This window comes from Camellia sinensis, chromosome 1 (assembly GCF_055761805.1).
Source record: "Camellia sinensis isolate YWXY chromosome 1, ASM5576180v1, whole genome shotgun sequence".
NCBI classification, from domain to species: domain Eukaryota; kingdom Viridiplantae; phylum Streptophyta; class Magnoliopsida; order Ericales; family Theaceae; genus Camellia; species Camellia sinensis.
Genome location: NC_138961.1, coordinates 64,112,344 through 64,127,355, shown reverse-complemented (window position 1 = coordinate 64,127,355; position 15,012 = coordinate 64,112,344). Strand labels below are relative to the sequence as shown.

The 15,012-nt window shown below is 32.7% G+C and overlaps 1 protein-coding gene across 1 annotated transcript; it reads right to left on the bottom strand.

The window, feature by feature from the left end:
* Positions 1–11,453: 11,453 nt before the first annotated feature.
* LOC114281180 (uncharacterized) lies at positions 11,454–14,805 on the bottom strand. The gene is made up of 2 exons (XM_028223630.2): positions 13,862–14,805; positions 11,454–12,480 (listed from the first exon to the last, which is right to left on the bottom strand). The coding sequence occupies exons 1-2, from the start codon at positions 14,465–14,467 to the stop codon at positions 11,704–11,706; spliced, it is 1,383 nt and encodes a 460-aa protein (XP_028079431.2). The 5' UTR covers positions 14,468–14,805; the 3' UTR covers positions 11,454–11,703.
* Positions 14,806–15,012: the final 207 nt, after the last annotated feature.

Genomic DNA, 15,012 nt, shown 5'->3' with positions numbered 1-15,012 from the left:
CATGATTTACCTCCATTATTTAAGAATTAATGACTTCATGAACAGGACAACATTGAGGTTGATGTTTATCTAATGACTTTGATTATTCAACAACAGAAACATAAAAATGTCACTTAACAGAAATTGCTAGGAATGTTCGAAGTTGGGAAAGTATTGCACAGTCCAACCCCAGAAGTTCATTTTTTTGTTGATCGGAAACCCAGAAGTTGAATGGGTAGACTATATGCAAGTCTTGGTCATGGATGAATAGAATAGCTAACCAAAATTTAGTTGAATTTTCCTACATGATATTTGTTTAATGTTACCACACACTCATGAATAAATTTAGAAATATACAGATCAATTTATTCTAAATGTGTCCAAAAAATACATCAACATGTTGTGATGATCATTTATTATTATTATTATTATTATTACATGTATTAATATTGTATTGATTTAATACTTATTAAGAATACAATATTAAGACAAAAAATATAAATAGGATAAATTACAAATATATCTCTTGATATTTGTTTAAAATACAAATTACCTCATGGGATTCTGAAAATTATATTCTGCCCCTTAAGGTTTTTATTTTATAACAAATGACCCAGTTTATTAAAAAATCATCAAGTCAATTAACAGTTTTTAATTATATTAGAAATTTATTTTAATCAATAATTCGAGTAACTTTATTATTGTATAGGAGAGTAGTTAGGAATTTTATTTTTTTAGTTAATTTTGTTAAATAAAAAATTCTGATAATGAGGTATATATAATTTTTTAAACCATAGAGACAATTCATATTTTAAACAAATTTCAGAGAATCTATTTATAATTACCCAATCTAAATATGATCAAAATACCAACATCATAATCTTATTGTAATATTATTCAAAATGTAAAGGGTTATGTCAGAATGATTCATGAAGCGCATGCTTAAGTTTATTGAGTGATAACTAATCGAGTTTACTTCAATTGGTCAGAACTCTTACATTTCACTAAGAAGTTAATGGTTCGAATCTCCTTACATGTGTTGTAGGTTTTATTCTTTGTGTATTAATCGGGGTTTTCTCTCTCATTTTGAGAATTATTTTATAAAATTGTATTTAATTTTCATTATTATAATTATAATTTATTAAATTTTATTATAATATCTTATATAAATAAAATAAGAAAAAAAGGTTACTGAGTGATAGAAAGTCTAACTTTTGGACGTTTTGGAAACTTCATCGACTTTTGCATACAATTATAAAGATTTTGCACTTCAAACTTCATTGGCCTACAATGTTGAATTTTTAAATAATTTAGTTCAATTAGTAATAATCATTTAGAAATTAAATAAAAAATAGAAGATAAAATTATTTATTCACTCTTCACAAAGTGATCAAGAGTTAGCATTTAATTTAAAATTGTGTTGCTAAATAATACCTACACAAGTTGCTATTAGCACCTACTTAATTTTTTTGGACCCTCTATTTCTGTAAACCCCCAATCTAAACCCTAAATTTTAATAAGATTTCTTTGAATACTCCACTTAATACTAATTTTACTCATATTCATAATATCATCACACTTAAGTGCACATCCACCTAATTTTGTACACCCTTTCTTCTTCTTTTTCTCTCAGTAAACAATGAACGATTGAGAGACGAATCGACTGTCTCTCTCATCTCATTCTCTCATAAACGATGGTCTCTTTCTCTTGTCATCATGAATGACAATATCTCAGTTGGAAATCTCATTGGAAATCTCTTCGACAGTCTCTTTCTTTTTCTCTCAAATAACCTCCAACTCCCCATCACATATATATATATATATATATTTGGGTTTTTTACGGGATAAAACCCTCGATACAGGGGGTTTTAGAGGAAAAAATCCTTAGAAAAAATAGAAATAAAGGAAAAATCCTACAAATTGGAACCGTTTGGCATTCCAATGCCGAATAAAATGTTTATGTTAAGCACTGTATTACTAAACTTAATATTTCTATTCAGCACTGTATTATTGAACATAATCTTAACAATCGACAAACCAGTACCGAATCGAAAATGACCCATAATCGTAAATGCAAGATAGATAAATTTACCAATGCAACAACAACCTCATCAGAGTTATTGTAATCGTCCTCAATTACTCTATAAGTATCAACGAATGGTGAAAATAACCATAAATATAGAAATTCAGAGTGTAATAGGATTGTTTGATTTGGAATACCAAACACATTTGAACCCACTAAACAAAACATTAACTGATTAGGTGGTTTCAAATGTTTTTCATTAAAGATGAATATGTGGGTTTAAGATGGTGATGAAGAAGAATATGGTTAGGATTTAGGTTGGTAAGGAATACGTATAGATGGGGATGGAGGTGGGTGTACAGTATTGTAGAGTGTTATTCTAATTGTTTTCATTTAGTGGGTGAGTGTTCCATTAAAAGTTGTCTTTTAATGTAATTTTACTTCAGAGTATAATTGTAATAAAAAAATAGTGAGAATTGACGGATCCAAAGAAATTAGGTAAGTGCTAATAGTAACACTCGTTTTTATTATAATTTTATCTATCCATAAAATTTCATTTTTACCCTTTTCTACCATCCAAATCTCCTCTCACCCCAGGCACCAACCATCATCACCATCTCTAACTGTCATCTACAGTTCCTTCCCACCTTTGGCTGCCACTCCCCGGCACCTCTTCACTACCCTCTAACGTCTCTTCTGCAACGTTTAATCAAACTTTTAGAGATGATTCGTCATTAACAATTTGATTTTGGTATAATGAAAAGGGTTGATTTTTTCTTAAGTTCAAATTTGAATTTGATTGTCATGTTCAGACTTGTGGAGCCCACCACCGTCCCGTTTCACCAAACTGTTAATTTTGTAGGACCATTAGTGTATATCATCCACAAAAAAATTTAGATTGATCCGATAATCATAAGTTTTTCATTTTATAGCATTTGTCTCTAAAAAAGTGGATGGTCTATTTTATAAAACACTCTTATCATTTATTTTTTTCAAAAACAAATGCTATAAAATGAAAATATTACAATTATTATATCGATCTAATTTTTTTCATTGATGACATACACATAATAGTATTTATTTTGAAAATTTTAGCATTCAGATTATTGTCAGCAATTTATTTTGAAAATTATATTTATCATTGACAGAAATATGATCTGATCAAGTAGTTACCGATATTCGGTCAACGTGATTTTTTTTATAGGGATAAAGTATTCGACGAGTTTTATATATTAAATGGTTCGAATCATCAAAATAGGATTTGTGGTTGGCCTCTACAAGCTCAATAGTACGCTCCAGTCCGATCTCAGACTGGAGACAAGCCTAGCCCTTATATAATATACTAGTTCTAATATAATATTACAATTGTACTAGACACAATGAATTTACATTGATACTGTACATAATTTTTTTTTTAAAATTTAATTGTTAGGAGAGAAGGCAATAAAAAGGGGGAAAAAAAAAATAAAAAAATAAAAGAACGTTGCTTTGTTTAAATCCTAAAATAATAATAATAAAAAAAATAAAAGAGCTTCTTTATCTGAACCCTAAAAAAAAATGAAACAAATACAAAATCGTATCGCTTTCATCCGAACACTAGGTATAACAGGTGAGGGATTCACAGTAGTGACCCTGACCTCTCATGATGAGAATGAGGGATATGATCTTGCATTTAGGGGATATTTGGAATGAGTCTGGATCCTCGGCTGCCCTCTCGTGCGGCGCCCCAAAAAGACGTCGTTTTGGGGCAAAATTTCAATTGAAAAAAAAGACAGAACATGAGCAAACCAGAGAGGGAGAAGAAGGAAGGAAGACGGGAGAAGAAGGAAGGCAGTAGCAGACCCTCGGTCTCTTCCCACTATCTCGATCTAGATCTAGGGTTTGGCCGCTTCCACTCCCAAGCCGCCACTGTCGCCCAATCACCCCACCACTCCTTTCAATCTCTCTTCTCTCATACCATCGGTTTTTTTCCTCTCTCTCTCTCTCTCTCTCACATCTTCTCCAAAACCTCTCAAATTCTGAAACCCATCTCTCTTCATTGCTTTCTCTTCTTCCCACTCCAAGAAACGGCGGGGCCAATCCCGTCATCCTCTCAGTTAAACCTACAGGAGAAATTCCTAAATCAACCAATAATCTCGAAGAACTCCTAATTTTTTTTATCAATTATTTTGTTTGTCAGCTTATCAATCATCCCAATTCAAAGGAAATTGATTAAAAAAAAACCACCTCTTCAAAACTGAACTAAAACTCTAACCTAAGAACCCCCAAGATCAGCTGACAGTAACACCCACCAACATAACGCTAATCGATATGTATTTACATAGCTTTATCAAAGCTATGATCTTCACCAACCAGTTGTCTTTGAGCTTGAAGAAAAAGAATTAAAAAGTTCTCCAACTTTAATATACAGAGAGAGAGAGAGAGAGAGAGAGAGAGAGAGAGAGAGAGAGAGAGAGAAAGCAGATCTAGGCAGTCGTAGAAGGCGGCGAAAAGCTAGTGATTTGCGGGGGTGACCCAAAAAAGAAGAAGTCCGGATCTGCCGCTGCCTTCCATCTTTTCTCTTCTTCTTTTCTTTTTCTTCCTCTCTAGTTTGCTCCTACTCTGTCTTTTTTTTTTAATTGAAATTTGCCCTAAAACGACGTCGTTTTGGGGCGCTGCAGGAGAGGGCGGCCGAGGATCCGGACTCATTTGGAATAAGGGTAAATTACAAACACACCATCTGAGTTTTACTTAAATTACAAATTACTTCTATAGTTCTAGAAATTACATTATGTGCCTAAGGTTTCTAATTTCATAACAAATAGGTCATTTTATTAATAAATCATCAAATTAATTAATAGTTTTTAATAATGTTAAAATTTTATTTCAATTAATAATTCAGATAATTTTATTATTGTATAGGCGAACAGTTAGAAATTTCACTTTTTCAATTAATTTTGTTAAATAAAAAATTATGACAGGAAGGTATTTATAATTTTTTAAATTACAGGGGGCAATTTCTATTGTAAGCAAACCTCAAGGAGTGTATTTATAATTTACCTTTGGAATAATTTAAATAAGTATATTTTTTAATTTTTTATAAAAAAATGTATAAAAACGTATAAAAAAGATGTGAAGGGGCTGAATGTGAAATGGGTCTGATCCAAGCCTTGGGCTGGCCCAATCCACTGAAGCCCAAATTCAAGTGGGTTAGATAAGTATATGGGCAAGCCAATTGAGCCCAACTTCATGATCAACAGTCAACCCAAGTCCACAAGCACTTGGGCCCAACCCGTAGTGGAAAGGCTAGTCCAGCCGTGATGCTGGGCTGGGCCGAGCTGCGAGACTGAATCTATGGGCCGAACAGAAGTGGGCCGAGCCCACACAAAGATGTCCAAATGGACTGGTTCATCTCAACAGAAGTCTGGTCTAGGGCCAAACTGAGGTACTGAGGTACCGAGCAGAGAGAACCTCACAGAGAAACGTGGAAGTTGTGAGCCTGTGCATGTGCAAGTTGCCACCTCAGTTGGTTCCCCACACCTAGAATCACGGAAGTTGTTGAACTGAAGGAATGTGGTTTGTTATCAGTATGACTACAATGAGTATATGCATTCAATGACAATTACCAGGTGGTCCCCTACCTTGAGCAATGCTAAAAGGACACTTGGCAGCACCCAAGCTCCAGGAAACCATCTTGAGAAGCAAGCAAGGAACCCTATATATATACTACATGAACTTCACATTGAAGGTTGAACTATTCCAAGTAAAACCCCATTTACTTAAAAACTGAACTCTCTTCTCCGATCACTGATTCCCACACCGGAGGGGTTATCCGGTCAACCCCGGCCGGGCAGCTCTTACGGTGTTTCTTGTGGCAGGAACCTCAGTCCCTGGATAGTCCAACAGATGCAGAGTCCCGATCCACTTTCATCTAGTGCAGAATCCAGTATGCACATGATGTAACCTATATAAATATGTTTATATAAATAACTGTAATTATTTAATTTATCACAAATAATATCTTAATCTTATTTGATTAAAGTCGAGGGGTTGGAACTTTAATGAAAAAGAAGATGAGTGGGTTTGTCTAGTTATTAGATGATAAAAGTTAGGGGTGAGCATGGTCCGGATTGGATCGGATTGGGGTAAAATCAGGACCAATCCGTTATCTACGGTTCTTGAAAAATTGGAACCAATCCAATCCGTTGAAATCATGGAACCAATCCGAACCAATCCATTTAAATACGGATTGGATCGGATTAGGACCACGGATTCACATAAGTAAATAACAAAAAAATATATATAACACTTTAATTTCATAAAAATATAAACATAGCGCTATATTAGTTCCACAATAGCAACATATATTTCTATAATAGTGACATATTGTTCTAGAATTTAAACAATCATAAGAAAACTAATTTCACCATAAATATTTAGACTATTACAAATTAAAATTAAAAACTAACAAACAAAAGTAATAAAAGAAGATGTTATACGGTTTTAGGTTTGAGTTTAGATTTTATATAGAATAAGAGAAGATATTATGGGGGAAGATATATAATAAAAATATATACTATTTGTATACGGTCCGGATCGGTTCCAATCCGGAACCGTGGGGTTCAATCCGGAACCAATCCGTATACTACGGATTTTTAAATCTTCAATCCGGAACCGAACCGCGGATTCAAAAAACCAATCCAAACCTATCAGATTGGACTGAACTGGATCGGATTACAGATTTCACGGATTCCTCACTCAGCCCTAATAAAAGTCGTTGGGTTGGATGGAATAGCATACAACTTGTTTGGTTATTATTTTTAGGATATATTTTTTAAAAAATTAAAATTTTATTTTTATATATTTTTTATTTTTACTGAATTTTTTAATATTTTAAGTATTTTTTTTAAAATTTTTAGATACACCTAACATAAATACACTTAAAAAGAATAATATTTGTGAAATATTTTTGGTATTTTTTTACACAAGAATACGAAAAAATATATTTTAAAGCTAATAATTATACAAGGAGTATGTTTATCCACATAATATATTTTAGATAATATATTTTGTATATTTTTTATATTTAAACATAAATATATTTTTTATATTTTGGTTAATCCACATAATATATTTGGTTAATCCATAAAATATTTTGTATATTTTGTATATATTTGATTATCCACATAATATATTTTTAGATACACCATGAGTTATATATTCTTGTGTATGTCAATATATTTATTTTTAAATATATTATGTGGATTAATTTTTAGATACACCACGAGTTATATTTTTCGTATTCTTGTGTATTTATTAATTTTTTAAAATATATTTTTATAAATATTTTACTTTTTAGGTATATCTAAATAAGGTGAATCTAAAAAAATAAAAAAAAAAATTGCTTAAATTTTAAAAAATATTCACTAAAAACAAAAAAAATACAAAAATAAAAAACTCAATTTTTAAAAAATTGAATTCAGAAAATTAAAATCAAACATACAAATAAAAATTTCTCCCTATACAAATTGATTCAACCAATACGTATATAAAATGTACCTTGCACTTGTTTACATACAATTTCTTCTTAACTCTAATACGATTGGCACTTCATTTTTACCCGACTTCTAAAAGGAGACGTTTTCACTCGTTTTTATTGCATTTTTTTAAATTTGATCATTTTTACCCGACTTCTAAAAGGAGACGTTTTCACTCGTTTTTATTGCATTTTTTTAAATTTGATCATTTTGTATAATGATTTGTGAAAATAATTTGAATAATGTCATGTATTCGATTAATTTGTGAGTTTTGAGTTGGGATTTAAAATAAATAATAATTTATTTGGTTGAAATTATAAAATTATTAGTAAATCTTAATAATTAGACTTAATTCTCATTAAATTCTATTAATTCGTCTTTGAAATTGGAGAATAGTTGATAACAAGACTTTTGTGACAATTTTCCAAATCTATCGTTAAAACTGACAATTAATGACATTTTTTTGTGACGATTTCCTGAATCTGTCGCTAAAAACTAACAATTAGTTTTTTTTTTTTTTTGTGATAATTCTTTCAAATTGTTGCTACAAACTAACAATTAATGACTTTTTTTTTTCCCATAAAAACGTAATTTCTCATCACAGGTCTTATTTAGGTAATAAATCTACCTGTTGGAATGTACAAGTAAGTCCCCCTTAAACTTATATTCATGTTAGTTCCCAATTTATATTTTTAAGGAGATTTTAGTTTAAGGTCTCTGATATTAAGACTTTATAAGATAAAAGATATGCAACATTTTTATAGTAATTGGGATTCCTCAATATTTTCACAAAAAAATTTCAATGCTTCAAAGAAAATTTCACAGAGAAATTTCAATTTCATAGAGGGATTTTAGAAATTTCAAAGAGAAATTTCAACTTCTCACAGAGAAATTTGTTACAGAAAAATTTGGAAAATTTCTTTATGATGAGTTGAAATTTCTTTAATAATATTATTAAAAGACCTTAACTAATAAAAATATATATATATTAGACCTCTTTTATTACCAAAATTTAGTGATAAATATTTCACTAATTTTTCCTATTTCTAACCTATCTAATTTGCTAGCTGGAAATTATCAAAATATTCGACTAACCCACCTACCGCATTCAAAGACGGACAAATTGCTGTGGACTGAAAAATTTCAATCCACATAATATGAATTTGTCGATACTTTTCAATGATTTGCAACTCTCTCTCCCCCCATTCTCTCTCTCTCTCTCTCTCACACACACACACACACATTTCTTTCAATTGAAATGCTAGGAAACTGCTAATATCAACGTCATATTTATTTGCCTTCATAGATGGGATTATTGGACTATCAATCGAACTGAAATTCTAGGAAATTGCTAATATCAACGTCATATTTATTTGCCTTCATAGATGGATTGGACTATCAATCCAACTGAAATGCTAGGAAATTGCTAATATCAACGTCATATTTATTTGCCTTCATAGATGGGATTGGACTATCAACCCAATTGAAATGCTAGGAAACTGCTAATTCGTCATATTTATTTGCCTTCATAGATGAGATTGGACTATCAATCTTGTGCACCCAACATAACTCATGGTTGATAAAAAAGAAGAGAAGGAGATTAGTAGCCCTATAGGACTATGAATACCCTCATATGGTGGGATTATTCTCATAATAGGGGTGAGATTGGTAATCCAATCTCATGGGATTAGCTGTGAAAAGACAATTTTGTCCTTATATTACAAAAACAACAAAGCTAATAATTATACAAGGAGCATGTTTATGCAATTTTATAGATTTAATCCTAATAAATTAATATCACCACACCACTACATAAACAAACACCCTTAAATTAATACTATCACATTAATAATCTCTTTACTTAATTCTACTGTACTTATAATCCCATTCAACCTAACCTACCAAATAGACAAGGCCTAATTTTTTTTTCAACTTTAGCTTTTATCATTAAAACTAAGGTCAAATATAAACATGTTCAGGCCATGCTTTTTTGACTCTGTGGGGAGGATGATTGGATTATCAATTTGACTAAATTGACACAAAATATAAAATTAAAGGTCAAAATTGAGCTAATAAAAATTATAGGAATTAAAATGATACAAGAAGTAAAATATAGGGACTACCAATGTTCATTAAATATTACATCCTATCTCTATATAAACAGTTCATCTCCTCATTTTATTTACACTCCCGAAGATGATAAGGTAGAAAAGAATAATTACACAACAAAAAAATTATTGGGACAATTATAAAAAATAAAATAAAAAAACTTATGGTTTGACCTTATAACAAAATAAATCTTGAATTTTTAATTTTATTAATTTAAACCCTAATCTTTTGATTTGTTTTCAATTTATACCATGTACCTATTTTTGTTAACTAAACCTGACCAAAAAAAAAAAAAAAAGCTATTAAACTAAACGAAATGTCTAAAATTCCTATTTTCATTAAGTTTAATAACTAAAATATCAATTTTTCTGTCGATTTTACTTAACAAAAACAGGCAAATGATTTAGATTGAAAATAAATAAATAAAAAGTTTAAGATTTTTAAAAAAATCTAGAAATTCCCTAGATGTTGATTTGTGATTATGTATCAATTTTAAGCAGTATATAACAATCCCAATCAAATAATCAAGACAAATCGACATAACGATTTTACGTGAAAAAATCACAATTGAACACCTCCAATTGTGATAAAAAACCACGGGCAACAGCCACAAAATAATCCACTAAGAAGATATAAAGGAATTACACAGATATACTCAAAATTACCTAGCGAATCCATGCCCGAATTGAACCAACCTCTATGTGCCTCTTCCAACCCCGTCTTCACATCGGAATTGTCTCGACGATGAGCCACTCCGGAATCCACCAAAGCTTCATGCTCGAATTCTTCAGAATCTACCGAAAAACAACTCTCTCTTTTGTGTAGAACAAACAAATAATCCTTTGATGTATACTCTTTAAATCATGAGTTGAATACTCAATCAAAATATCAAAGAAAACTAACAAAATATCCCCAGATATAAACCTTAGAACCTAAAAAGAAAATCTGGAAAAGTAATCGTAGATTTGGACTGAAACACGTATTTATAGAAAACTGTCCCGCGATCTCCGCTCGAGTGTCGGATTGGCTGCTCGAGTGGACCTACGCTCGAGCGCGGAAAGTTCCGCTCGAGCGGGAAAAAACAACATCCAATATTTTTGCAGGCGAATAAACTTCTGGAACTCAGCATTCTTCGCTCGAGCAGGGGCATGGACACTCGAGCGGGGAGGCAACTTTGAATGTATTTTTGCATTTTGCTTCGGGAGCGCTGCCTCGGACCCGCCAAGGGGCGTTGCCCCCTGGACTCTCGCGAGCTGACCGGGCAGCTCGATCCCCGTCATAATGAGCGAAGTGACAATCTTAAAAGTATTAACATCACAAACTTCTCTGCAAAGTATAATTCAGGTTGGATTCGCATCTAACAATCCTGATGTGTTTAAATTTTTTTTTTTGTGAGTTGTGTCTGACAGTGGCATGAATGGTTCAGATCATTTTTGGGGTTGTGAGAGTTGTGTTTTGTAGGGGTCTCTATTATTACTGTTAAATTAAAAATTTAGGATTTATTTTTATATAACGGTCAAAATCCTGTTTTTTTATTTTTATTTTTATAATTTTCTCAAAAATATTTTTATGAATTATTTAAACAATAAGTATTTTGCAATTTAAATTTATAATTGAACCATTGCATGTGTATGATATAAAAAAAAAAAAAAAATTGTATTCCCTCCCCCCCCTTCTTTTTTTTCACGAATCACTCATAAAATCATGATTTTAAGTACAATATAAGTGATTGATGCATTAAGATTAAGTGGGGCATTTAATTCAAAATTATCATTAGTTATTATGACTCGCTACATACTGGGTAAGATTTAAATAACGACATAAAATTAATACTCTAATATAAATTTCACACATATTTATATATAATTTACATATTTCAATACAGATTTTTACACACATGCCAAGCATATCCATTACCTAGCATTCCCTTACTTATTCATAAACATATAAGAAAAAGAGAGGCCATCCATGCACCATGGTCCTTCTCTTCTTAGCGTTTATTTATTTATACACACAATCTCCATATATCAGAGAGAAATGCCTTCATCAAACCACAAGATCACTCCAAACAGCATATCATGCATGGCCTCTTGACGATTTCCATCGGTTGTAGACACCATGAAATAGTTTCACAAGAAGCGAAATCATAAATCCACAAAATATGAATGCCAGAGCTGATAACCAAACAAGAAGAGTACTTGAAATTTCCAAGGAACCCAATAATATGACTGAGAAACTTGGCATGATCTTATCCACCACAAGAAGATAAGCAATGAACATTGTAACCATGACAAAGCTCACAACTGAGCTGTGAGGAAGTGGCCTTACCAGAACCAGAATAGCACACATGCTTGCAAGAAACCCAGCAATGTTGAACATCATGTAGCAGAATATGCCCCTGTATTGGTTGTTAGATTTAGAACCCAATACCAACGAGGATAAGGTGAGGCGAGGAGGAGGATGTTTGACATCCGTGACAGCTTGTAGATTGAAACAATTGGGTGGGTTGGAAGAAGTGAAGGCAAAAGTGGCAGCCATGATGAGAACAGTTAATAAGGAGTTTCTGATCTTAACTGGCAATAGTTTTTGGGGCGGTTGTGATTCAGCAGTAGATGGTGGTGATGGTTGTGGAGGTGGTGGTTGAGCTGCCGCTGTGAGGTGGGTCAAGTAACGTCCCTCGACAGCACCAGCATCCTGAAGGACTATGCGGATCTCTCGTGCCAGCATGTCATTGGCGGTGGTTTCGTAGTGGAGATCTAAGGGTGTGTGTCCTCTGCCATTAATGGAGTTTACATCCAACATTACTGTCCCATTTGTAGAGTTGAGGTTGAGTGAGAGCAGTAGCTCCAGAATCTGTGACACAGAGAACTTATAACTGCTGTCAAAAAATATTTTGAAGGCATAATTATAGAGAAAGATAGAAGAAATTAGCTGTAAGAGTTATGAGCAGTAGCTCCATTATCCTCTTTTGTCCCTCTCCATGCTCTTTTCCCCACCTCCTCCTTTCCTGCTCTTCAGTGGGGGTTAGGGAGGCAAGTCGCGGTGGTGGAGAGCTGGGGATTTGCGATATGAAGGGTTTTAGAGGGGCGGCGGCGGCGGCTAGGGTTTTGTAGCAATGGGGGCAATAACTGACGGGTGGTGCGGCTGGGAGAAAGGGTTTATACCTGTTGTTTTTAATAGGAATTTGCCTGATGAACATAATTGTAATTAGATTTTTATTTTTATATGATGTGAACTAAGAAGAAATGGGTAAACCCCTAATTTGAAATGTTTTATTCCAATTGAATTTTTTCTCTAATTTCTTAATTGATGTTAATTAAACAAAATTTGAACAATTAAATGATAAAATTAAACAACTAGAACTATAAGAATCAAATTAATTCAATAAACAAATTACGAAAATCAAAGGTCTAATTTGTCATGTATTTGTTTACATGAAATCAATTGCTCATATATAGATATTTCACAGGAACATCTTTTGCAATTGTGTTGATCAACTGAGGGGGTAATGAACTTGGCTTAATAGTTTTCAGCCAGGAATGTGGATTGATTGGCATCTCAAACTATAAATTATTATTATTTTTATAAATTAGCAAAGTAATAGTAACATTTTATTACTCATAATAAACATTACAATGTATAACCAGCATATTCGTCATTACCCTATTGCATAATTTTGCCTTTTGATGAGGCAGCCTAAGCCTCATTATTAGGCCGGGCTGGACCTGTATGTGAAAATGGATTCCAAACCCGTTTGTAGCCTAATTTTAATATATTTTTTTTACAAGCCAATGATGAGGCTTAAGGCAGTGTCCTTATTAGCTTGGCTGTATTTGACAACTTTTGATAAAAGATTCATAAGAGTTAAAACCATAACTTTAAATTTTATATATAACTTTTGTGTATTTATTGATGCGATGTGTTTAAAAATGAGAAAATAAGGTAAGAAATAAAATTATGTATATGATTTCTCTAATTGTAAAGAATTTTAGCATGATCATCATAACAAAAACAAAAAGGAAAAAATTTAATTAGAGTAATTAAGAATCTTAACCCATGATTAATTGACTCTCTTTCTCTGCGAAATTCAACTCTATGCTCAAAGGTGTTCTATAAAGCCACACAATCTTATAATATTGAACTCTTACCCACATGACATGTCCATCTCTATGCACAAACACAGAGAGAGAGAGAGAAAGAGAGAGAGAGAGAGAGAAGGGAAAAGAGAGCATGCCTGGATCAGTTTACGGGAGGTGACAATGTGCAGAACAGTGTTGCCTTCAATGTCCTTCCAGTTAAGGAGCTCCTCTTGCTTCCATTTTTGAATCTCTTCCAAAAGGACTACGAAAGCACCAGTTTGGTGATTCTTGAGGGCAAGGTGAAGAGCAGTCTCTCCGCGGCAGGTCAGCTTTCGAAGAGACTCCGGACATGCATGGACTAATGCCCTAACAGCATCCCCTTTCCCCTTCATTGCTGCCACATGGAGAGGAACCCGATCTTCAATGTCCTCCACAAGGCAGAGTTTAGAATCGAAATCCACCAACACTTGAACTATCTCAACGTGCCCATTAGCCGAAGCCACATGCATAGGACTAAAACCATCACTGTTTCTTCTTCTTCTAGCTAACCCTGGATTTAAATTCAGAACCTCTATCACAAATCGAACGCTGCCATGCTTACAGGAGACGTGTAGAGGGTTTTCATTCTCTCCCCATAACGACGGACCGTGCAACAAGAGTGAGTTTTGTTCATGTAATATATATAGTTCCCTGGTGTCATCTTTTTCAGCAGCCCTCAACAACCTCAGATAAAGTGTTACATATTCCTCAGGAAAACTCATCTGCTAATTAAATTGAAACTTTGATTGCTTGCGTTGCTTGATACTCAGGTTGGGTCTGAAACTACCTTGAGGAAGATGATGAATGGGACCAAACCTCTTCTTCTTGAGGGATGCATCTCTCTCTCTCTCTCTCTCTCTAATTGTGACCGTCTTCAGCTGCTGCTGCTGCCATGTAGTAGAATTCTTCGTTTGCCTTCTTCTTCAAAGCCTTTCAATTGAACTTCTAAGTTTAAGAGAGTTAAATGTTTGTTTTTTGAGTTATTAAATATGCTTGGCAGGAAAAGTCTATTCCTACAAACTTTTTTTTAGAGAATTTATTTATAGGATATGAATAATGTGGTAATTTCAAAGTTATATAAGGCCTTTTGTTTTCTTTAAATAATAAAATCAACTAATCATGTCATTTTGTGTTATTTTATATATATATATACATATTTTCACATTGTTTGTTGGACCAGATTCCATTGCTGCAGTTTCCTTCTTATTTATTTATTTATTTAGTTTTCCACCGCTCTGGGATTTGGATATATGTAGACTTTTGCCAC

Excerpts from the sequence above, each read along its gene's own strand:
- LOC114281180 (XM_028223630.2), bottom strand. The coding sequence starts at position 14,467 with ATGAGTTTTCCTGAGGAATATGTAACACTTTATCTGAGGTTGTTGAGG. Across the intron at positions 12,481-13,861 it reads CCTCCCGTAAACTGATCCAG|ATTCTGGAGCTACTGCTCTC; the intron begins GCATGCTCTCTT and ends TCTGTGTCACAG.